This window comes from Diadema setosum, chromosome 21 (genome assembly GCF_964275005.1).
Source record: "Diadema setosum chromosome 21, eeDiaSeto1, whole genome shotgun sequence".
In the NCBI taxonomy this organism is placed as follows: domain Eukaryota; kingdom Metazoa; phylum Echinodermata; class Echinoidea; order Diadematoida; family Diadematidae; genus Diadema; species Diadema setosum.
The window spans coordinates 25,724,247-25,750,106 of NC_092705.1; the positions used below are offsets into that span (position 1 = coordinate 25,724,247).

At 38.0% G+C, this 25,860-nt stretch overlaps 2 protein-coding genes across 2 annotated transcripts; one reads left to right on the forward strand and one right to left on the reverse strand.

The window, feature by feature from the left end:
- Positions 1-9,823, forward strand: LOC140244183 (spliceosome-associated protein CWC15 homolog). The gene is made up of 7 exons (XM_072323814.1): positions 1-122; positions 2,214-2,446; positions 2,976-3,088; positions 4,586-4,689; positions 5,252-5,344; positions 5,812-5,915; positions 7,005-9,823. The coding sequence occupies exons 2-7, from the start codon at positions 2,316-2,318 to the stop codon at positions 7,129-7,131; spliced, it is 672 nt and encodes a 223-aa protein (XP_072179915.1). The 5' UTR covers positions 1-122; positions 2,214-2,315; the 3' UTR covers positions 7,132-9,823.
- Positions 9,824-14,368: 4,545 nt separating this feature from the next.
- LOC140244711 (pleckstrin homology domain-containing family B member 1-like) lies at positions 14,369-24,793 on the reverse strand. Its single transcript, XM_072324327.1, has 7 exons — positions 24,695-24,793; positions 22,168-22,262; positions 20,997-21,130; positions 19,857-20,012; positions 18,097-18,412; positions 15,171-15,227; positions 14,369-14,623 (listed from the first exon to the last, which is right to left on the reverse strand). Exons 2-6 carry the CDS (start codon positions 22,229-22,231, stop codon positions 15,199-15,201), a joined length of 699 nt encoding a protein of 232 aa, XP_072180428.1. The 5' UTR covers positions 22,232-22,262; positions 24,695-24,793; the 3' UTR covers positions 14,369-14,623; positions 15,171-15,198.
- Between the last annotated feature and the right edge of the window lie 1,067 nt (positions 24,794-25,860).

Sequence of the window (25,860 nt, forward strand, 5' to 3'; positions counted from 1 at the left end):
CTAGCCAGCTTGTATCAGGTTAGTGGCAAAAGACGTAAGACGCACGCGCAGTAGTGGCCTACGAGAAATTGATGACGACCTGAAGTCAGAATATCGTACTTTCTCTGAACCATTTAGTCTCGGTAATGTATTTCTTTCGCTTTTTCTCGATATTGGTTGTGTAAAGAGAGCCTAATGTGTCAATTGTGATGTTTTGCTTACACGTGGCATCCGTAAGTTTACTTGTACATGTATTAATTAAAAGTGTAACATGAATTGTTGAGTGGAGTGAAAATTGCCTTGCCAACGTAAAAACGAGTATACGGGACAATGCTTTATGCTGTAGCTTTGTTGCCCATTGCATTATTTATGGTGATATGATGATCATGATGATGGGCGCCGCGCTGCAACCGTATGTTGGGTGTAGTTTTTTCTAATGTTTTTCTGTCAATAGATACTTAAAATATCTCACATTTATTTGCCTGAAATTTTACTCACATGTAAAGAAAATACTCTGAGTGAATTCACAAGCATGTGTTGAAAATGCGGTTTGCGGTACGGGCTCCCAAGTAAGACTAGATAACTGGATTGGATTGGATTTATTTATTCAATACTCCATAAAAACCATACAAACAAACAGAGAAAATACACTACATATAAGTACAAATACATTACATTTAAATTCATGTCGTCAAATTTGTATAAAATAACTGATATGACTGCAACGGATACAAAATATAAACGTCAACATAAGAAATCATGAAGCATTAGGAACTTGACAGGAAGGCGGTGCCTTATATGAAGCCAAGTCCTTTAACATGTACCAAACGAATATCATATATGTTACAAAGTTACAAACAGCAGCACACACACACACAAAAAAAATAATAAAAAAATAAATAAACACACAAACACATTAAACAAAAAGTATATGTATAGTCTTATCAAAAATATTTTCTATGATACATTTATTCTAAAGATTGTCTGTCACTTAAATACTGCTTAAGATGGGTTTTAAAAATCGTAAAAGTCTGACTTGACTTTATTTCCTCTGGTAACTCATTCCATATTTTCGGTCCATTATAAAATATTGACTTTTGATACGAGCTTAATCTTACAAACTGCTTCGAACGCGTTGCGCCTTATTTTGAAACCAACACTCAACAGCAGCAACACCCCTACCCTTTATTGACAATATGTGTGAAATGCACGTAATGCTTTTCCTATGTGCATATATAATCTGCCATTGATATTGTTTATTATCGGAATTTTCAGTAGTATTTTGACATCATCAAATTCAAATCCCCACTGAAAAATGCAAAACCACTGCGTGTAACGGTGTAGTCTCATGCGTGAAAGTTCATTGTTTATGGGCAATCAAGTCAATGCTATAAATAAAGGGATGTCGGTTTCAATGTACAGTGTCGATGTGTTGGACATCTACTATTACTATACCCTCTTGCCATTGGATTTGGAATTTAGACAATATTTTGTTACTTAATGTTTGGCAGACACTTTGTACAGATATTTGTACAGCGTGCAGTCTGAACTACTCGTACTACACACAATTCCAGTCTAGAACCCTAATAAGATTACTGTCTTTGAGAGTAATGAGTGAAGGTGTTGATGAATAACATTGTTGTGCCAGACAGCCAAACGTTAGATCTGTCTGTCTCTTGGTCTGTAGTAGGAGAGTGGTAGAAAAAAACTGCACCAAGGTCAGAGGGCAAGGTTCGACCTCCCATGCCAGAATTTGTGTTCAAAAGCATGATTGGTTTTCTACAGCACAGCAGATCTGTCATGATGGCTACTCAGTAAACCTCATCCTGTCTGCATAACTACAAGCTACAACCATCCTGTGTGTGCGTGTATGTGTGTGTGTGTGTGTGTATTTTGTGTTTCCTGAAACTATTGTTAGACTTTTGTACTGTAGACAGGCTTGACTGTATATGATCTAGACTATACATGCATGCTTTAAGGAATATTTTCAGATTTGTTAGGGAAATAACTATTAACTTAAGTGGCCTATAATACATATTGACATGTTAGGAAGAATAAAGAAGACAAATTTGTATGCAGCTCCAATTTTATTCAGAATGTGCTTGTCATAGTACCACATAATACATATTTTTGGAGTGGATAGTATCTTAGACTATACAGTGTGCATCCAATATTTGTAAAAGCATTTTCCCATGTCGCATATTCCAAGGATGTTTGTATTTCTTTCCATACAGAATAAAAGCCACAGTTCTGTGTGACGTATCACTGTTTGTTAATGCACATCACCTCCAAAGAATTCAGGGGACTTCTAGTTAGTGGGGAGCAAGTAGGTCGTCATGACAACAGCAGCACGACCAACCTTTGACCCAGCCAGGGGTGGGCGTGGTAAAGGAGAAGGTGACTTGAGTGCCCTTTCAAAGCAGTACTCCAGTCGAGATCTGCCGGCTCACACAAAATTAAAGTACAGGTAAGGAGACAAGTCCTCTTGACTGCAGATACTCTTCAGCTTTTATAATTTCTGGACCTGTTCTTTTTTATGCTGAAACTTCTTTATATGTGTAAGGAGTAAAATTGTGAACAAATCACAGGTCACAATACATCACTCACAGTCAGATAAAGGAGTTGTTGCAAAAGATAGTTAAAGAAGAAACTTGAAAGTCATGGACAGTTAGATAGATGGACTTGTGTACAACTGTTCACAGCTGGTCTTGTGTTTAAAGGACAAAAGCCTCCCATTCTAAAGGGTTAGGGTTGGACGAGTTTGGTGATGAAATCACATTATACCCAAACTGAAGTCTGATCATCCTCGTTGCAGAGTGCCTGTGAAGTGAAAATTTGATACCTTGTGCATCATGAAGTTGGTAACAAGGAGCGCTAGACCATATGAGATGGAAGAGAGCCCACTCTTTTTCATTCATACTTGTATATTAGGCAGTCAAAACATTAGGCAGTCAAAACATAAACAGTACCCCCAACCTGTCATTCAATCCGAACAGGCAACCTGGCCAAGACACCAGCGATGAGCTCCGCAGCCGTGACTTCCGCAAGGACCTTGAGGAGAGGGAGAGGGCAGCCAGAGAGAAGAGGAGCGACAGAGGATCGGGACGAGGTAAGGAGAGAAAGAAACTTCACAGGCATGATATTCTGTAGATTTAAATCTGATTTCAGATTTTTTTTTCTCAATTCTGTACACATTTTGCTATTTTCATGGATCAAAATCACCTGAAAATTTTGATTTCCGACTTTTTCAAAAAATCTCAATATCATCCCTGCTTCTCATATTTCCTGTTTACCTTTGGGAGCATGTGATTAAAAAAAAAATGTTCAAGATATCAGTTTTGATTCATATATGTAGGTCAGCTGTATCACAAAACATCCAACCATATAAAATTTTTGCAATAAAGCCTAAATGTAAGGAGATATCACTATTTTTCTCATTAAACCATTACTGTAGACCTTTTAGTCTGGAAACATTTTTTTATTATAATATATATTCACATTTTGTATATTTAACAATGCTTAACATTGATTATACTGGTTCAAATTTTCACATTGGTTGTTTCTATCCCTAACTCACATTTTAGAACTATTTTGAAGCACTAATGCTGAGTTTTTGTTTTTTACTGCAAATGTTAAATTATGCCTTTAATAATATTGATATATTAAATAGCACCATGTACATGTTCAAATGTGCTTTATGATGGAATTATCAATGAAACAAATGAGTTTTTAGATTTTTTTTTTTTAAGGAAGTTTGATATTTTTTGTTGAAAGATTGCTGGTTGCAGAGAGTTTGGAGTAATTGAATCCACAGTGTGGGAGCAGCAGATAAAAATGCTCAATCACAAAGTTTGGCCGGCACCTTGGAAGTGGGATGGTTCAGTGGGATACTTTGTAAGGAATGGAGGGTGTACTCGGATGGCAGATGAATAGTTATGAGTTCAGATAAGGAAGGAGGAGTAGGACTCTGGATGTGTTTGAAAATGAGTAGAAGTATCATGTCATTGATTCTGGACCTGATAGGAAACCAGTTCAGTTGACAGAGGACGTGTGGGAGAATGTGGGTGTACCTGCGGCAAGTATGGCGGCTGCATTTTGAACTCGCTGTAATTTCTTAATCTTGGAACCAGTGGGTCTCCTCTTCAATATTTGATGATTTACAGAATGATATAGAGTAGAGAAGGAAGTAAGAAAGAGAGAAAGAGAAGTTAAATGAAAGAGATAAAAGGAAATAAAGATATGAAGATAAAATAAAAGGAAAAGAAGAGATGATGGAAATTTATTTAAGAAGGCAAGAACCAGAAAGAAGAAAGGTGCATATACTACTGTTAATGCAAAAATTTTTGCAATACATTAATTTTGCGTATTTCCTGCTACTTTTGGCTTGTGCGAATTCTAAAACCCGCGAAAATATCTTCACAAATTTCATGTGCACATTTTGAATGGGTTAAAAATTGTGCAGTGGAAATTCAAGAACCCACGAACATGCTTCAAAGCAGCTGAATACAAAAAGTGAATCACGGGAAAATATTGATGTTTACAGTAATACAGAAACTATGATGATGAGATTAAAGGAATTTGATTCCCCACATGACTTCCTTGACAGAATCCTCCAGCAGTAGCAGCAGCAGTAACAAGAGGCCGAGGTTGGAGCAGATCCCTGCCGCCAATCTGGATGCCGACGATCCCCTCGATGATGAGGATGAAGAGGTACTCTTCATTGCAGTCGCTATGGCAATGGATGTGAAGATACTCTAATGGTGCTCGCCATAACAGCAGATGATGATATTGTTAGTCATATCTTGGAGCTATAGAGCTCCGTGGTCATATTGTGGTATCATTCTCTTAAAATGAAAACACAACATCTGAAAATTCTTTGAATTAAAAAAAAAAAGAAATTATGTTATCAAGCTATCCATTGTAAAAACATTAAATGATTCTGCAAAATTGTTCATAAGGGAAGTGTTATGTTTGGAGGATCTGACAAAATTTTTCAATAGGATAGAACAAACATGCTGAAGACAATTATGATTTTGATATTGATGATGATTGCAGTATCAGTGGTTAGGAGGAAAATAATGATTTGTAAGATGAAACAGAGGAGGATGAAGAATTAGAGGAAAAGAAAGAAGGAAAAGGAGAAGAAAGAATAGAGAGAAAGAGAGAAGTGATATAGAGATAATGATGAGTATGATTTGAAGAATGATGAGTATCCATTATGAATCAAAATTCTGGAGTGAAATTGTATATAAGTTTGTCATATACTACGCAGGATGTATCAGATGACAGTGATGACGACACAGCCGAACTGCTTGCGGAGCTGAACAAGATCAAGAAGGAGCGTGCTCAGGAACAGTCCAGAAAGGTGAGGTCGAAATACTTGCAAATCTATGACAGTAAACTCTCATATTCTACCCCTTCTCATTTCTGTTAACTTTTTTTTGTGACAGAAATGAAGTTTTTTCAGTCTTTTTCATATTTGTCTGCCTTCATGTTGCAAATGGGTGACATTCATCCATCAGATATTCTGAAAAGTAGGTATGTGAATTAAATGACGTGTATATGTGTTTCTATTTTCTTGTTTCTGTGTACCATGATTCAGTTTGCTGAAAAAAAAAAAACCCTGAAGAAATATCATAAAAGCAATTACAATGTTTTTATTTGCAGAAATATAGATATTAGAAAAGGTGGGAGTTAAGTCACAGTTATGGTTTACATGAATTGAGGTATAGTTATGCTGGCTTTTTATTTACAGTTATTACACATGTAATAATACTGTTGTGTCTTTGGAAAACTTGTAATTGCTTTGATGTCAATGTTCTGTTAATGCAGGAGCAAGAGAAGAAGGTGGAAGAGGAGCGGATCAGGACAGAAAACATTCTCAGCGGGAATCCCCTGATGTCATCTCAGAAATCAGACTTCAAGGTCAAAAGGAGGTAAGTGCAATGCCCTCTCTGAGGTTGAAAAAAAAACAAGTAAAAAAACTGGCGAGTTCAACCTCTACAGTCTGATTAAAAGCACAAACAACAACAACAAGGGAACTAAATATTGATTGTCAACCAGGACTAACTGAAAAACAATTCTAATTGCTGCAGCAGTGAATTACAATTTAGATAGGTTCCTCTCTATGAGAACTGAAGTAGCACTTAATGTATGGGGCTTAGCAGTGCTCAGTGTATACTTCCCTATTGTAGCACTAGATTCTCAAGTGGAAACTGTCTTTTTCTCTTTTTTTCATGTGACATTAACAGTGTTTTTATGTTGTTGTTTTTTTTTAAGTGCAGCAACTAATTAGATGTGCCAGTTTCCATTATAAAAGTACTTGACATAGGCCAGGCAGTGAATGTATTTCATGATGTTTAAACAGCATTGATATGTTTCCCAAAAGAAGTGCCAGAGGCTAGGAATATACGTCAACACCAGAAGAACTGTAAAAGCAAAAGGAAAGAAAGAAAAGAAGTGGGAGAATACAATTTTATGTACCTGCGTTTGACAGAATAGCATTTTGGTAAAATGTAGGTGAAAGGATTGGGATCTCAGAACAGTTTTTATCACCATTGATTGAGATTTGTATTATACAGGTGATTCTCATTGTAACAAAGTCCTTGGGACTGGCCGTTTTCTTTCTTTATATCGAAATTTTGTTGGTGCGTAAATAGTCAAAGCGAATTTTGCACCATAAATTTTCATGATGATAATTTTGGGACCTGGATTTTTCCTTCATTGTAATGAAATTTAGTTTCAACTGTATTTGTGGAAACAAACCTGTATTTGTTTTTTCAACCAATCCAGACAAGATCACATTCCTTATCCAGGGCTGCACACTAACCCATTTTTTTCTACCGGTCCGACCTGTCTGTCAGACCAGCAGGTACCCAGTTTTTCAATTTTTTACTGCTTCATTCCAGAAAAAGTTACTGGTCTGACAGTGATTGTTACTGGTCTTGGACCGTCAGACCAATGCCAGTGTGCAGCATTGCCCTATCTCTGTAGTAAGAATCTTTGTTTCATTTCCTTCCCCATAGGTGGGATGATGATGTGGTTTTCAAGAACTGTGCCAGGGGAGAAGATGACAAGAAGGAGAAGAAATTCATCAACGACACGCTGCGCTCAGAATTCCACCAGAGATTTCTTCAAAAGTACATCCACTAGCGCCTGCTATATGAGGCAGTGACTGGACTGAGAATCAAACTTGGCGCTCGCCAACGTGAGGCGGCCAGTAAATGTGACAGACGAGACTCGTGAAGCACTAAATGGCAAGGCCCATGGAGTTCCCGACCGAAATCGAGACCGCAGTGAAACGCATATTTGATTTTATCGAGCCAGCACATCACGCTGCTGACTGGCACATGCTTTTCATGTCTGTTGAGACGTGATACAGCAAGCCTTCCCAGCCTAGAGAAGGGGCGTAGAGTTACCCACATGATGTATGTGTACATTGACTTGAACTCATCGTGATGAAAGTAGTGCACACTGGCACTTCTACTTGGCAGCATTTCAAGGCAAGAAGACGGGAAAAGGAACATGGGTGTGGCGTCCTTCAGTACCAAGGCCAGCAGCTTGGGGTTCATGTCCATGATGGTGTATTTTAATGGTTACAGCCATTCACAACAAATAGTGCTAGCTTATGTCTTGAGTCCCTTGGCACATTTAGTTTTGATGTCCCAAGTATTTCGTGATACATGGCATTGAGATGCATGCATGTATTGACATTTGTATGGTTCATATTTTGTGCAAATTTGTGCACAGAAATTGCAATGTTAGAAAATTAAATGATTACAGGTACAAATAATCAAATGAATATTGATAAATCAGTCTTTAGTTAAGGTCTGAAACTCACAATATCTTTAGATATAAATGAGTTTGTGCAAAGTTCAAGAGAAAAAAGAATAATTCATGGTACATCAGGATTTTTTGAGCGAGATGCTCCTCTTAACAAAGCCAATACTCGGCAGAAAGAATCCACTCCAAAAAAGGGGAGGTAGGAAAGGCACACTAATTTTCTTTGAAGTATGTTTGATCAGAAAATCTATCAAATGTGCTTTTTGGTAACAATTTGACTTCCTGAAAGCTATTTGTACCATGTCATATTCCCATGCAGAAAGGCACAATATGATCTAACCTCTCTAGCTGTCGTGTCTTTAGAATTCACTTGACCTCTTGTACATGTAATTATTTATGTAAAAAGTGTAAATAGACATCTGTATGGGCAAAGTTACTCAATAGACAGACCAGGATTGTGAATTCTACTCACCGTTTGTCAGGCAAATGCAGGTTTTGGCCAAGAATTGATATTTGACTAAAACAAATATTGGATCACTGTTTTGTTGTAATATTTATTTATAAGACCCTGAAAATTTGTGTTTAATTCAATGAAACAGACACACAGACCAAGTTTGCAAACTTTACCTACCAGTAGACATGGTGAAGAATTGACTTTTGACTGAAACCAATGCATTACCTTTTTGTTGAAATATGAGGGCCCCAAGAATTTGTGTTTGATATAAGTGAAACAGTGACTGTTCTATTCATTTGATTGTTCTGTACTATTACTTTATGTTACAGGCAATTTGAACAATAACATGAAATTGATTTCTCTTTGAATTCCCAAATCCCCATGCGGGTTTTGTGACATGTCAATAAAAATCTTCCCATCTTCTAACTATAGTGCTAGAGCACAATTACCATCAGATGGTGGTCAATTCGGCTGGAATAGAGTGCTGGTCACATTTGTCCAGCCAGTTAGTGACGGTGGTTGCAATGTGCACACCTCACTCAGGCCTATAGTTCTGTGGTCCTAATGTGTAGTTTCCCCCATGTGGCTTTGTCAACTACACTGTATAGGCTCCTACTGAAACATACAAAACAAATGCCACATCGGAAGCATATTTAGGAAACATATTTAAGAATAAGAAACATATACAAATACATTCGCCTTTGGGTGCTTCTCTTCTATCTTCCCTTTATCATGTCAAACCCATCACTCGTCATTGTCATTGTAGATATATGTACAAGGGAACTTCGTTAAACTTTGTTATTAATGAGCTGCTTGTGGGACCACTTAAATTTCCTGGTTATATCGGGTATATCATTATAGCAAGGATAAAGATTTAAAAAAAATATAAGAGGTATGGGACTTGTAACGGTACTTTGTTGTATGAGGTATCTTGTCATATCTGACCTCGTTATAGTGACCGAGGTTCCACTGTACAAGCGACTCACAAGATGGAAGCATATGTATCACCTGTGCTCTTTGTTTCCTTTTTTGAGATGTCTCAGCTGGGTTGCCCCTGTTGACACACGATGGGGAAGTTTTAGACCAGAGGCTCTGTGTGAATGTTCAAATACAGAGCAAAGCAACTTTCACTTCTTGTCCTTCTACCCGTCTTTCTCACTCTGTCTATTTCTTCATCCATCCACCAATCCATCTGTGCTAGTATGTAGTGTATTGTGATGGGCTTCATGCCAGTTTTTTTTTTTTCCCCCAAATTCTGAGAGCTGCAAGTTTTTCAGGATTGTGCTAAGTTGCAGTTCCTGTCTCACTCTTCCCGTACGTTTTTTGAGTCTACTTTCAATTGCCATTATGGTCATGTAGACTGTTAAACAAGCCTGTATTGTAATACATGATGTAGTTTATTGCAAAGTTTTGCAATGATGTACGTGTGCAGGGTAAAACAAGAATCAATAAAACATCAATATTGATATTAATATGGCCAACAAAGAACATTGAAAGATGTGTGCATTACATGGTGTCTTTTCCTTTCATTCTGAAATTGTGAAATGTCTTGATAATTACGCTTATCCACGTCACTTACTGTCAATAAACAATGTGTTAGAAAAGTAATAGAGCAAAAAGCAAAGTTTGTGTATGTGTGTGGGGGAGGGGTGTATTGTGTGAATACTTGTAGGTATCGGTATTTGTATATGCGACTAAGAAAATCACTGTCTCAATTTTGGTTATGCAAAATCACAAGGGTACTTTGAAACTGTGAAACGAGGAATGTTCACGTGCATTTCAATTTCACGAGAGGCAAGATTCACGAAATTAAAGTGCACACAAAAATTCTTGTCTACACTACTGTAAAACATGATATATTCGCGGCATGAAATTTTTGCGAATTGGAGGTGACGGCATTTTTCGTGGTATGAAATTCTTGCGAATTGCCTCTAGCGTTCAATGCATATAGTGTAGACAAGAACTTTCGCGTGCATTTTAATTTCGCAAATCTTGACCCTTGTGAAATTAAAATGCACTCGAACATTCCTCGTTTTACAGTACAATGCATATGCATTGAATGTTAGAGGCAACTCGCGAAAATTTCATGCCGCGAAAAAGGTCATTGGCTCCAATTCGTGAAAATTTCATGCCGCGAAAAGATTGTGTTTTGCAGTATTTATTTTCCGTCTGTTCATTATCAAATCAGTGGCATAAGTATGGGGGGGGGGGGGGGTGGGTTGAAAGGGTAAATGAGGTAAGTTTGCATAAGAAATGAGTACCTGGTAACTACTGTAATTACAATTACATTACACAACATGTATATGTACTTGGGGCAAGAGAAAAGAAACAGAACACAAAAGATAACAACAGTGGTCTCCAAGTTTTTGGAAGTTTATTACGCATAAAAGATCTCATGACTTTCTCTCTCCAGAACATTTCATCAGCTGCCTGTCTTTCTCTCTCTCTCTCTCTCTCTCAGGCGCATGTATGTGTGTGTGCACATGATCATTCACACACACAGACACAAGGACACACAGAGACCTACATACACTATCCAACATCATTGTCTTTACAGATGGCACAGTAGCAAAATAAGTTTCTTTACGATACAGAAGACACTAAAACATAACGGGTACCGGTATCTGCCTTTCCCTTTGAAATTATTTCACACAAGGCAAGGATTTATCAAGATAAAATGAAGATTCTCTAGTTGCAGTAATTGGAAACATTTACGTTACTGATTAAAAATAGCCAAAATGTATTCCAAAATATGGTATAAAGACAACATGGCTTTGTCTGATCTAGCATAACTGACCAATAGTCTGCTGATGCACTCCTTTTTACTGCCAAAACAAACTGCATTAGTAGATTAATTTGCAGCAATTAGAAGCGCCTGCATACAGATTGCTAAATAATCCCTTTATGCAGAGTCGTAAGGCATGAGTTGTTCTGATTTCAATGTTCCACTTTTCTCGCGTTTTTCCACTCCCCAAATTTAAAGAAAAATGGCCCTAAAGTGTGCCAGCACTTAACAAGCATATGCAAACGACAGAATTCCACTACAGGGTAATTCCTCACGCATGTTCTTTGACATTTCTCATTTTCATATTCATTATTATATTTTGTTTGGGCATTATCTAAATTCTTTTCAAATACTTTGTACCTTCATCGAATGCTTTCAGTACGGCCTTCCATCTTAACTTGTGCAGACATACAACTACAAGTGTACCCCACATAGTACTCTCACAGTACCCGCTGGTTACAAATGCTGGTCGTTCCCTTTCACATTTGCGAAGAAAATTGTACATTTAGCACTTCTGTCTAATGCTATCTTCCGGTCATAAGTATGAAATGGGTTATACACTTTAAGAATGGTTGCAGGATTGTGACAGAGATATACAGCGTGTGCAGTTAAGTAACAAATTGGAGAAGTTTGAAGCAAAATCATGTGATAAATATAATACCCTTGAATTCTATGCATCTAAAGAAGGGCTGATAACATAATTTTGTTCAGTGTTGGAACTTACAGAACATGAGTAACTCAGCTAAACAAAGTTTCATTATCTTATACTGATTAATTATTACTTGGTGAACATGGCTTTTCGTGTGCAAGATAGATAAAATCGCCTGCATGACTGCGGAAACATGATCAAGTGCTTTGATAGAAAAATATATAATACAGATGAACAAAATTTTTAAATTCAGCATTTGTACTACACTTTGAGATGCAAGATCTATATCACTGTCCTTTTGTTAACATCACTTGAGAAGCACAAAGTCCTAAATACAAGTGTATCCGAAAGCAAACACAACTTTTTACCTTCATACCCAATAGTGCATACCGGTATACAGCTGTATTCAGTTTACACAGCACTTACGAATAACCATTAACTTATAAACATTATACCTTAAACACTGATTTGAATACATTAAATGTAAGAGTTATTTCTGTGCATCTTTATTTCACAAGGACTTCTTCACCCTTGAACCCTCTTCCTTACTGATATCACCACATCTTGCAAAAATCAAACATGAGAGATATAACCTGTGACAGGTCTGGTTTTCTTGCGGTACTAAGGCAGACTGTGAAAATTAACAAAGCAACACAACCGAGATCTTTGGTCCCACGAGTGAATGGTCGCACTATGACAACATGCGCCCTCTTCTAGACAGTCATTGATGATGGCGAAAAGCTAGGCTGTAAAGCAAGCATTGAGGTGCATACCAAGATTTACCTGGTACCTGACGAGAGGTTAATGAAGCAACATATCTCAAACTGGTGTTGAATATTAACATAAATCGCAACAATCACACAACACTTAAAATATCATCACCAACAAAACAAACTGCATGAAATATTACAACTTAAAAAAAAAAGGAAATGCATATTACCAGCATATCAAATTATCATAAAGTTACTCTTAAATATATACACAAAATAGCTTTAAAACTGAATTTTTTATAGACATTATTAGCTTGAAAGACTACAGTACAAACAATAAGGTGCACAGGAATGAGTATCATTTCTTCCTATACTCATGATCACAACACACTATGCTTTCTAAAATAAGTAGTACTATAAGAACAAAATTGGAATTGGTCTGAAATTCAATCACACTGGCGCAACTTACCTTAACATATATAGAGTGACAGCTACATATAGCAATGAACCAATGACAAACTTTTGCTATACCACTTGAATTAACACATCCATTTATTCCCGTTTCAAATTGACCATAAAAAAAAAAACAAATGACAGCCAAACCCACTCTATTCCACTGCATACAAAGGAAATTTCTCAATTTTGTCCAAGATATGGACAGACAGAATGATGACGGCAAAAACGGCAAATTCCTTGAGGTCAAGCATTAAAAGCAGGAATGTAGCATGATAATTAACAATGTAAGCGCTGTCTCCTATAGCATCTAAGAGTTGGCAAGCTTTATGAGAGTTATTTAGTAGTAGAATGGCAAAAATGTATGGAGTATCAAAAACAAAACCCTGAAAAATATGGCCTAACTTCATTAACGGTAATGCCAGCGCATTAAGGCCAAATTAGTACCTCACTGGGTGCAATGCTATAACACATAATATGAGCATTGACTTTACTCTAAATTGACACATTTCTTGTACAAAAATTACTTGTAACTGCCTCCCCCCCCCCCCCCTTTTCCCTTCTTCTTTTCTTTCTTTTTAAATGGGGGAATGGTTTAGAGTAGGGATGATTAGATTTACTCATAAATTTTACTGGATCTCAGCTTTGAAGAAAATTGCATGAGAAATTAAAGGTCACTGGAAAAAGTGGAAATATTTGTGCATATCACGTGACCTGAAACTAGCTCGAAAATAAAAATATGCCAAAATTTTTGTTTGCTGTATGTAATACTATTTCACATTTTGATTCTGCGGAACTACGTACCATGTGTAATTCATCTTACCCGACTGAGCGCAAAAAGATTACTCGCACAAATATTTTGACTTTTACAATAATGCCTTTTGCATCTTATTAAGGTGAAGGTAAGTACATATGTTATCGGCTATAAATGTGCATTGTCCTCCTGAGCTCATAATCTCTCCCCTGCCACTAACAGGGCTATGAAACAAATTAAAATATGTATTTTGTTTTAAATCATATAAGCATGCTGAAGTTCTACTTATATTCCTGACAGAGATATTTATTAGCCGGGTTCACACGTACACCAATTAGCAGGATACAAATCTCGAGATTTGCATCGCGATCGTCATCCCGAGTTTTTGGCACGTGTGGACAGAAAAAACCCGAAAATTAGCGGGATAAGCATCGCGATGCTAATCCCAAGAAATCTTGCGCTGGTTCGCCAATTAGCGGGATAATTGGCACCGCGCTGGTACGTGTGAACGGTCGGGATTAGAATCTCGAGTTTTTACATCCCATCATGCAATGCGCACATCACAACAGCGAGGCCTCTGCGAAGAGGTCTTTCACCTCTTTGGAGCAGAACAACAACAGCGCGCAAACCACACCACTGACGCGTAAAAGACAATGGACAAAGGTAAGTACGCGCAGGCAGTGATAGAGAAGGGTGCTGCGTGACCCAGTTTGCTGGCTTTGCTGTTATCTCTATCGGCAATTAGCGGGATAATTCGGTACGTGTGGACGCTCGCCAAGTTAGCGGGATACCGATCGCGATCGCTATCCCGCTAATTTGGTATGTGTGGACGCGCGCAAAAAAACTCGGGATGAGCATCGCGATCGTCATCCCGCTAATTTGTACGTGTGAACCCGGCTATTTATTTGCAGAATAGCAAACATACAAGCATTGTTGTCATGATGGCATTTGATCTGACAACTGAGAGAGAAAAAAAAAGGATTGGAATCCACGAAGACGACTGCATTCCAAATAATCGCCTCTAGTCCCATGCGTCCACCTCACCTGGTGTGTTTATCTGCCACAACAAAAAACAAAACAAAAATGAAACAAAAAACACATGAAGCAGTTAGGAGACTGGAAAGCGTGTAACAATCAATACTTGGATGGACTTGCTTAAAATCTGTGGATGTTGCAGCCCTCCTATACTCTATGTACAAAGGCAGATTTACCAACATATCTATAATTATTTATGTACATTCCCTCTAACTTAAGCACCTACAGAGTAGTTATGAGCTTTTCGTCCACATGTACATTCTCAACCCTTTTCAATAACTAGAATCCAGGTGGAGTGTGTAGATGTTGCGATACCAGCTGTGTGATTGTCAGGAACATCTTCTATTACATGTGTATGCTAAACATTTTAATACATCAGTAAACTGGACCTCCTTCCCCCAACCCCCCCCCCCCCCAACAACAACAACAACGATGGCAACAACAACGACGGCAACAACAACAACAAACAACAACAAACAAACAACATCTGCAACAACTTCTTTTTTCATCACTTGAGCCAAAATATAAACTTTTGACAGTACTGTTTGTCCCTTGCAATATCACCTTACCTCACAGTGACTGATGACCATCTTTGTCTTAGTTGTATCGATACACCTGGGTGGTAGCTGAAAGAGTGAGAAATTAAAGTGCACATTAGAAGGTGACAGGGACATATATTTATACACTGTTATTTTCGAGAGGGTTTAATTTTCGTGAATTTCGCGAATCACAGTTGGATCTCGAGTTAAACAACAAGCAAAAATGTCTCAGTGCGCTTGGATGTTAGTGCATTTACTTCAGCGATGGCGTCAATTCGCGAAAATGTCTATGACCCCCTCATCCGCGAAAATATCTTTACGCAAAAATAACAGCATAAACAATAAATCTATACCAGGTGCACACAAACTCTTGCCGTAAAGAAGAAAAACACATCAGACGTATTAAAACTGAACAACTTCCCCCAAATTCTGTGGGATTGATGTGAAACATAAGTAAAAAAAAAAAATCCAATTTCACTGGTTCCAAATCTTTCTCACAATTTGAACATCCCTTTAACCCTAAAAAGACTGGGCTATTTTGGTAGCTCGAAAGACTGGGGGGGGGGGGGGGCCTAAAGGGCCCCCCCTTAAGATCTCGGCCGTGGATCGCGCGAAATGTCGAGGGGGGGGGGCCTTTTAGGCCCCCCCCCAGTCTTTTTGGAGTTAATAGCTTAGATTTCACACATCAACAGACACCAACCATGCAGGCCCATTTGTCACAATAGGACAGACAGCATTATTGTACGGGGATACTGAGGAAAGTGTAAAAGGGAATGATACTTGACCATCTCTTCACTGTAGGACTTTTGCAGTAAAATACACAGAGATTTCATCACCAAGAGGCGTCAATGCTTGTTCATTCAGGTTTCATGCCAATCATACCACAGATATGAACAGAAATAACCCTCTGACAAAGCCATGATGGCCAGTCATTTCTTTTTTCTTTCTTTTTTTTAAGTGGTTGTAGCTAAAAATGATTCTCTAACTGTCAGTGACATAAGCCATAAGACTAAGCTTACAAACACACACACACAAACATATTCATAAACATAAACATATTCATGCATGTTCATAACATACTGTAAAACATGACATTTTTGCAGCATGAATTTTTCGTGAATTGGAGCCGGTGGCCTTTTTTACAACAAAAAATTTCCACAAGGAGCCTCTGTCATTCAATGCATATAGTGTATACAAGAACTTTCACATACATTCTAATTTCACAAACCTTGGCTCTCGCTCTCGCGAAATTTGCGAAATCAAAATGCGTGCGAACATTCCTCGTTTTACCTTTCTCTCAATCTATACATCTATCTATTTTCAATATTTATGTTGTGTGTGTGTACATATGTATACATCTGTCTTCATAATCTCACACACACACACACACACACATACATACATACAAACACACACACAAAAATACACATTATGGCTGCCCATACTGAGAGGTGTTCCATCCATTCTCAACCCGTTGAGGATGGGCTGATTTTGCTACAACACACAGTTCCCATAGACTCCTACCCGAGTATACACGGGACTAGTCTTTTAAGGTAGGGGATACCTTTTACAGACCTCCCAAAATGCAGCAAAACATTAAATATGAACCTCAGGGGACTTGTTTAGGCCACTGCTGAGAAATTTGGAAGTCAACAGTTATCTACAATTTGAATAATGCACAAAACTCAACTACTCAGTAGTTCTGTGTGTCAGCCACACTTAGGCTTTTTTGTTGCAATCTTCTGTATTTTTTATCTATAAACACAAATCTAAAAGTATAAGAGCTGATGTAATAACATATAGAGTGTGTGGCAAGAATGTATACAGAAATATTTGTAAGTTTTGATGAACTTTCTTCACAAAATATACATGATGGACACACATGCAGTGCATGGGTCTGCAAAGGTAGCCTAGTAATGTACTGGAATTTACGGTGAGCCCCGAAAAAAATTCAATTCAAAATCTAACGGTCAATAAAAATGTACTAAATGTTACCTTCCATTTTCAATACGTTATGGGAGTTTCTAAAATGATACTCTCTTCAACATACCACTGTATTTATACAACTCTTCATTTAAGGCATGCAAATGGGATTCCCTACCTTTAATGGGTCAAAGCAGGTTTAAATGACATTTGCACTTCGATCAGAAACAGTTATCAATCATTTCATGGACAGGTGGTGATGCGAGCCTGTATTTCTCTTTCTAATGTGCTTGAAGTCTGAAATTCCTCCAAGTAGAGGCAGCTGCAATTTCGAACTTTTTTACTGCTACGTGTTTCGAACTTGAAAATCCAGGAAAAGCATGTACACATGTCTGTCTCCAAAGTTTTCACAAATCACTTCTGATGTAAAGACAGCACGGAATCACTTGGAAAAAAACAAAACCAAAGTTAAACTGAAGCAAAACAAAGCATACCGGTATGCTGATTTGAGCGCATGGTCATTTCAATCTGATATAGAAGATCTGCTCCAAACATCATTCAGACACAATTACTGCTGCAGTGCTGCAGTACCACACATACACACATTAAAAACACTAGAAAAGCACTCGGACAACACAGACCTCCGCCACGCCAGCAACTCACTTCCACCCTTACATGCATGCAATTTTCCAAAGTACGCATTTTGTTTACGTCATTGCACGGCACCTTGCCCGAGCAGAGCACGCACTTTAATGTGCGTATTTAAACCTCCAGTACGCACAGCTTGAACCCCAAGTTCGTTGACCTTATATGCCAAAAGAGGAAAAGTCCTTCAAAAATCCACAAAAATTCCCAGATCACTACCAAAATTGAATGAGGTGTTCCTTGTGTCAACATCAACTTTTTATGCAAGTTTCATTTTAATCCGTACTCAACTTTTTGAGTCATTTTGCAAACAGACAAACCAACACTAATGATCACTTAACCTCCTCCTTCCTTGGTGGAGGTAATAAAATCACAAAAATAGACTCACTATGAGGGGCTGGGTAAGTTGTGAAGGTGGTAGTGCCCCCAGGGTTGAGGATAGTTTGTCCCGGGTAGGCATACACCGTCTGCTGGACAGGGTAGCTGGCCGTTGGGCCCTGCCTGACCGTCACCGTGCGGCCATCTTGGTAGTACGTGGTGGACGTGACCCGCGAGGTGGACCCGGGCGTCACCAAGGTGACAGGCGCCGCAGCCTGGTAGACAGGGGGCGGGCTGGCATACACGACAGGCGGAACCACTGGGGGAGCCTGAACGTAGGCTGGGGGCGGGGCGTTCACCACGGCAGGAGCAGGGGGCGGAGCTCTCTGGAAAAAGTGGGTAGGACAAGAGTTCAAAGATAAATGAAATGGAAAAAAAAAGGAAAATTCATCTCTTAAAATAACACACAGAGAAAGAGAGAGAGAGGAGAGAGAGAGAACTACATAGAAATCAAACATTTTATGTATATGAAGTGTGTGTGAAGTTTAGAGAAAATAAAGCCATTACGAAAATGTTCATTTCTTGAACGAAATTATGCAAAATTCACAATTCTCCCTGAATTCCCGAATTGGAGCCGACAGCCTCTTTCAGTGGCATGAAATCTTCACGAATCACCACTGGCACTCAATGCATATAGTGAGGACAAGTACTTTAGCATGCATTTTGATTTTGTGAATCTTGGCTCTCGCAAAATTAGCTTGCACACAAACATTCATTGGTATACAGCATAACTTTCCCCAGTATAAACAAGTCGTCATTCATATGAATTGAATGATATGCTTTGTGGGATACATAAAATGTGTTTGTCTCACAGGCAGCGAAAAGAGCAGGTGAAAGAGTGATTGTGAGATCAGCCAGATCTCCCAGCACTTAAAGGGGCATTCCAGATGATTTTCATAATTTCACATCATGTAGTACACAAATTGACAGTTCCATGTATAGATTTGTGGAATTTATTGTGGTCCTCGAGCAGAGAAACTAATACTCTGAAAAATCTTTAAAATATTACACTGAAAAGTGTTGCTGACATAAGAGCCTCACATATTTCAGAACTGTAGAAGCATAATCCATTTACAATGCCGCTTGCTTAACATGTTCACCGGTGTAGAATCTATGCATGCCTTTTCTTTTGTTCTGCTTCCTTGAGCCTCACTTTATGCATTCTTATTGTAAGGCTGCTATGTCATCATTCTTGTTCATTGCAATTTGTTATAAATTTGGAAAACATGTTCCTCATCCCAATCACTATAAATTCTGAAACTCGGTACTCAGTATAACTAATTTATCTGGAGGTCTCCTTTGATGGCTTATTACTGAGCATGCACTGGGACAAAATTTGAGCTACTACTCCAGAAGTTACTGTTTCCCAGCTGAAGGCTTAGCACAGGGTTCATACTCTCTCTCATGAATTGAATTCCATGACTTTCCATGACCTTTTTAGCCAGAATTCCATGACCTTTCCATGACTTTTATACAATTTTTTTTTTTTTTTTTTTTTTTACATATTAGACTGAAAATTTGATCTCAAATCAAAGCAAAGCAAAGGGGGTACCTACACATCTCACACAAACAACAGACAAACTTAAACTTTTATAATTTTTGCAATTCCATGACTTTCCATGACCTTTTGATGAAAATATCAGTTTTTCATGACTTTCAAGGCCTGGAAAAAGACTTAGCCAAATTCCATGACTTTCCAGGTTTTCCATGACCCCTATGAACCCTGTAGCATACTCAAATATTAAAGCGGAACAGAAATTTGAGACTTACGTGACTCCTGATGACATCGTCCATCACCAGCTTCCACGTCTGGGCGTCGTCATCCGTGTCGGCACAGAAGATGTAGGCTGCCTGGCTGGTGCGGATCTCGATGAGGGAGCCAAAGCGACCAAAGGGTGCGGCCACGCCTTGCACATCGCGACCGATCTGAAGGCGAATTTTGAAGAAAAACAATCGGGACTGGTATCATCGGAGTGTAGATATATGATGCTACAGCTCAACGGAGAGCTTGAAACATCAATACACAAATGGCAAGAGCAACATGAAGTAGGCTCTGCATTAATCCAGCATACATTCCGTTTGGAGTTTGTGCAAGTTCTTCTTTTGATTTTTAAATTTTATAGTCTTTTGTCTACTTTGACTGCATGGCTGTTTAAAAAACAAATTGACATCAAAAAACACTATTCATCAATGCAGTGACTCCATTTTTAAAACATGTAGAACTTTACTAACTGAGCCATATGATAATGTTCAAATACATGAAATAATACTCCAACATACATGTAGGTCCTTAAAATAATGCTGTTACAAGTATCCTCCCTTCCATGGTAGGGAGATTTTTTTATACTTATGCTGGTCATTGTGTGATTTCATGCATACTTCTGGTATACATTTTAAAAAATAATCTTAGATTTGAACTCTTTCTGATTCTGGAAATATATTTAAAAAAAAAGGGAAAAAACTAAATCAATTTGCCAAGAGGGCACTGTTGGATGGCATAATTATTGCAGCCATCTTCTTTATGAGTACGGTACTGATGATGTATGAGGCCAGGCAATTGCCAATCAGAGTAGATCATGGGCACCTATTACATGCTCTCTGTTTTGTACAGGTTTGATAGCCATTCATGATTTGCTGTTATGTACATTGTAGAAGCGTACGTATGGTGAAACAATTGTAGCACAAGACGAACCGACTGTAACATTATTTCAATCATTTTTTATATAATTACCGTACGAATCAGTTTAATTCAGACGTTCAGAACATGGATGCGCACTTGTTTAACTAGCTTTATGCCTCCCATCCCTCCCCTCTGTGTGCCTTTAAGCAGTGCCTATAGCTGATATAAGGGATTTCTTGGAAGGACGGGCTAGTGGAATCTTTATTGAGTTTCTAGACCAGGATCCTCACCTTAAGAACGAAGCACTCTCTTGGAAGGTTGACGTGGCCATGTGCCTCCATCAATCTCTCATTTGTGTAAATGGAAAACAGACCGTTGGTCCTGAGCACACAGTATGAGCTCTTCCATTTTTTCAGGATGTCACCTGCCATAATCGTAAAAGGAATCATATTATTCATAAAACACTTCCATTTTTATAAAACAAATGATGCATCTTCCAAGTGTCTACAAACTTTTGGGAATGAAGTTGAGCACAAAGGAGACTGGGTAAAGCTTGAATGGAACATCACACATAGCCCACAATCTATGAAGAACAATAAGGCATGGTCGACTTTCTGTAATATACAAAGTAATGGGAACGAGGAACCCTTGTCTCTTTCAGGATATATGACTTTGTAATTTAATGACTATTACTATGTAATTTAGACTACAGTCTAGAAATCAAGTTAGCCAAGTTTTCAACTTGATGCAAAGCTACCATCTTTATGTGAGGTTAACTGTACTGGAGCCTCTTGTTCAAAGCAAATGTAATTTGCTACACTTTTATCTACAAGGAAAAAATACTCCCACAGTGAAAATGGGTTTGAAAAATTGATATAAAATGGTGGCCTAAAGATTGCAGAGAGTTTGAGAATCAAACGGCTGTCTATATACATGTATATCAACTGATTTAGTGCCCAGCAGGTGTTAAATATTCACTCCAGTTTTTCAGTTTAGCTTTACTCATCTCAGATAGAAATATTTCCTCAATAATTTTGTCAACATATTATACATCTTGTATATTATACTAACAAACAGTAAAAGCCTTTCTGATATCTTCCAGCAGAGAGAATAAATTATCTTCCTGTGTATGCACACACACGCACACACACACACACACACACACATACATACACAAATAAAACATTTTTGTCAGATTGTGTACATACAGAAATTGTGGAGTAATCCTAAAATGCTAAATGCTACAGGGACAGATCTTCACCAAGCTGGTAGTCATACTGTGGTAAGATGTTCTGGCACTCAAAATATTGTGTTCACTATCAAAACCATTGTTACATTCAATTCTTCCAATATGTTCTGTCCAATTTAGTAGTTTCAGATGATGACATCAACTGAGGCAACTTTCCATTTTAATCTTATTTGGGGAAAAAGAATTCATCCCTGGAAAAAAAAAAGACATACTTTCTCTCTGAAGCCATCCAGCTTTGATGACATTCTGACTCGCTGCATCAGCACTTGTTGCCATAGCGACCAGATTCTCCTGAAACTTGCAAAATCTAAAATGAGAAACAAAAATACAAAGCTGCAGAGCTGGATTTAAAACAGAAAGTTGTGGGAAAGAGGAATGAGTGACCATCATAAAAATAGCAACTCGTATACTCTGACATGGGACTTATCATGAAACATGGAAAAAAAGAAAGAAAAAAAGAACACAACTCCAGCATCCATTCCACTGCACAGAATAGAGCTTGTTCAACATGATTTTTTTTTTTTTTTTTTTTTTGGGGGGGGGGGGGGGTTCATTCCCTTTCTTGGCTTTATGCATCCCACAATGAAGAACAATGGGCTAAAGTTCTGGACTTGAGTTTAAACTAATACTGTAATTCAATGTTAGATCTAACATTTTTTTTTTTTTTTTATAGATATGGTAGGTAGAAAAAAAAGAAGTGATGATAGTGAAGTGTTCTTTTGAGGTTTTCTTAAAACCCTCATATACTGTTTGTAAATAGGATCTGCTTTAACATACCTAACCAACAAACCCAACAAACATTCAACATGTGATGCCAGTGACTATCGGTGGTAGTGCGTTCCAATTTATGATACTTAGTAGAAAATTCTTGGAATGAATGAGTATCCCCATGCCATAATCACCCACTTCATTCGTATCTATGAAAACGGTTAGACCCAACGTTAGTCTAGACTTCTAGTTGTTAAGTTGGACCTACTACTCATCGACCACTTTTTGAGTGAATACCTTGTATCAAGGGGTCGTACAGTATTGGTGGAGATGAGAATTGGGCTTTTATTAACTTTTTGTGAGATACCAAGAAAACACTTATGATTGTACATGTAGTACAGAGAATACCATTTTAAGAGGAATTCAAAGTTTATTTGATGAAAATCGGGTTTAGAATGACTGAAACATCCAAAAATAAAGTAAAACAAAGCGATGGTATTAGTCTAGAGTGTGGGTCCCACAATTTATTAGAATCGCTCTTTTTTGGATATCTCGGCCATTTCAAAACCAATTTTCATCAAAACGTTGAATTCCTTGAAGAATTACATGCTCTTTCATATTTCATAAGAGGTTTCTCATTATCTCACCAAAAATGTTAGAAACCTGAAATAATAGGTCTCAACCAAAACTGTACAATCCCTTAGCAGTTACACCTTAAAAAAAAGTCTAACTAGCACAGTTCTACTAAAGTTAGCACTAGTCTATTACTGTATTACAATCGATACAGTATAGTCAACGTGTTAGATCTACTCAACAGTTAGATCTAGGCCTAACATTTAATTAGTAATTCATTTCATCATCCAACAAGACCGTGTTGCATAGACACAGAGAAAGAGAGAGGACTCTAACGTTAATCAGAATCTCGTCTAGAAACTCGGTGACGCATTTATGCATTTATGGCTTATGCACAGAAAGCCGGAAGCGTAAAACACGTACCGGTATTACAAGTACAACTCACTACAACAAGTAAGGAAGTATTACTGAGATTATGAGAGTGAGTATTATGATGTATTATGATGTATTATGATAAGTCCCTGCGCGAGACCTAGTACCCTTACTATACTAGGTCTCGCGCAGGGACGTAATGATCGCGCATAGCGTAACTGCGTATAGCAAGCAATATTACGCGTAGGACTAAGCGCAAAATTTGCCGATACGCCCATGGAATAAAAATACCTGACAACCGCTAAATATGAGAAGAAAGCAGGTAAGAAATTTTGATTTCAAACAAATTTTGCACCAAATTTCCAATTTTTTGGAACAAATTTTTCACTAAATTTCCAGTTTTTTACAATATAATTTACCTACCTCAGCTTAAAATCTTTTTTTAAGGATGTTGTAGCCTAGACGTGTCGTCTCGCTTGTCTCGTTCGTATGATCGTAGCCGATAGAATGCGTAATTTGTTCGATCGATCGTTGATAATATTCTACGAAAGCCGAAGCACGCTACAGCCGCAGAGAGGGGCAGACACTTTCACGCATGAAACTACATAGGGCAGCTGCGCGATCCTTACATACCCCGAGAAGGTGAACGCATAAAAAAAAGTCCGACATACAAACGGCGACAGCGCACTACTCCGTCATCGTATCATCAGGAGATTCTGGGAGGTGATTTTTCTGCATTTTCGTGATATTCATTGAGAAATTCAGGTAGATTATGGAATAACTTCTATTATAAGAGCATTTCAAATTTTCGTGCGCGATATCTAGACCCCTCAACCATACCCTTACTATACGTATCACAACGCAAACGTAAAGATGCATTCAGGCAGAGATGTGTGTGCACAAGAGCAGAGCAACATCACTGTTGTAACGTTAGGGCCTAGCGCCTTGTATCGGATGAAAACTCCTCAGGGCATGCTCTTGTCTCCATGGGTCTGTCGATGATCTATCGTCTAACAACATCTATAGATTAATCTACCGCTGATCAGCTGATCGCATGTCAGTTTCCTCGCAATCATTCATACTCACGTCACTCTTTATAGGAGATTGTTTCGACTTTCGACGCGCAAACTCAGATCAAAACTGGTAGCTGGTCCTACTAACTTTTGACGTGGAGATTCACATACACAGCTATAACTTATCAGGTGACTGTTAATCAAAGAGCGTACACTGTACGTTCTTTGCTGTAAATAAACTATTGCGTGATCGAATCTATTGCATTCGGAATTCACACACGCAAAGCCATGCAATGCTCCGTAAACCGTGCGCTAGCGCTCCGTCCTCTCCTCTCCTCTGCTTGCTGAACTCAACTTGTGAGCATGACGTCATCATTATGACTAGTCTATGAAGCACACCTAAAGTATTTCTCTCAAATTATTATGATGAATTCATACTCTAGTTTAGGATGATATTCCGACCATACCTCATAATTAGTGTTTTGATAATATTACGATGATGTATTTTTTTTCCTCACAAAGATAAATTATCCTCACATTCCTTTCCGAGTGCTACGCTGTCTAAAACTGCTAGTAAAATCAAGTAATTTGTCTTGTGATTGCGACTATGGCAAGACTGGCGTCAAGTGGATTATAGTAAATAAATAATTACTGAGTATTATAAAATATAAAAATATCCGTTCAAGTATACGAAATGCTGATAAACAAACAATGAGAACAGAAAAGTAATAGACAGTCAAGTAAAAGTCAGATGGAAACGATCATGATAGCACGTAAAAACGAAAAAGAAAATCACATCATTGAAATTTCAATGATACAACTCAGCCTTGATCTGATTCACCAGCTTGTTTTGCCTGCCCGAATCATGCAATGAATAATTGTGACATGGCTGTAAATTCTTTTCGTTTTGATTTTGTTTGTAGATGTGTTTGGTTGTTTGTGATGTGTTAGGTTAATTGTTTTTTCTGCTAACGAAATTCGTTCTGGGCAAATGAAAGGACCCTTTAAAGAGTTTCCCCTGTTTGCACATGAAATGTACCACTGTGTTTACAGGTTCTTTACATTTTGTTTTATACAGCTTCTTTCGGCTTCCCACGACTTATTTCCCGCGGACTGTAAATGTATGATGAAAATTTAAGTCATAAGATTATATTTGTACTTGGCAGTGAATCAAAGCTAGTTTAATCGTTGCAAATGTAATTAAATGTAAATTCAAACTAAAATAATAACAACAACCAC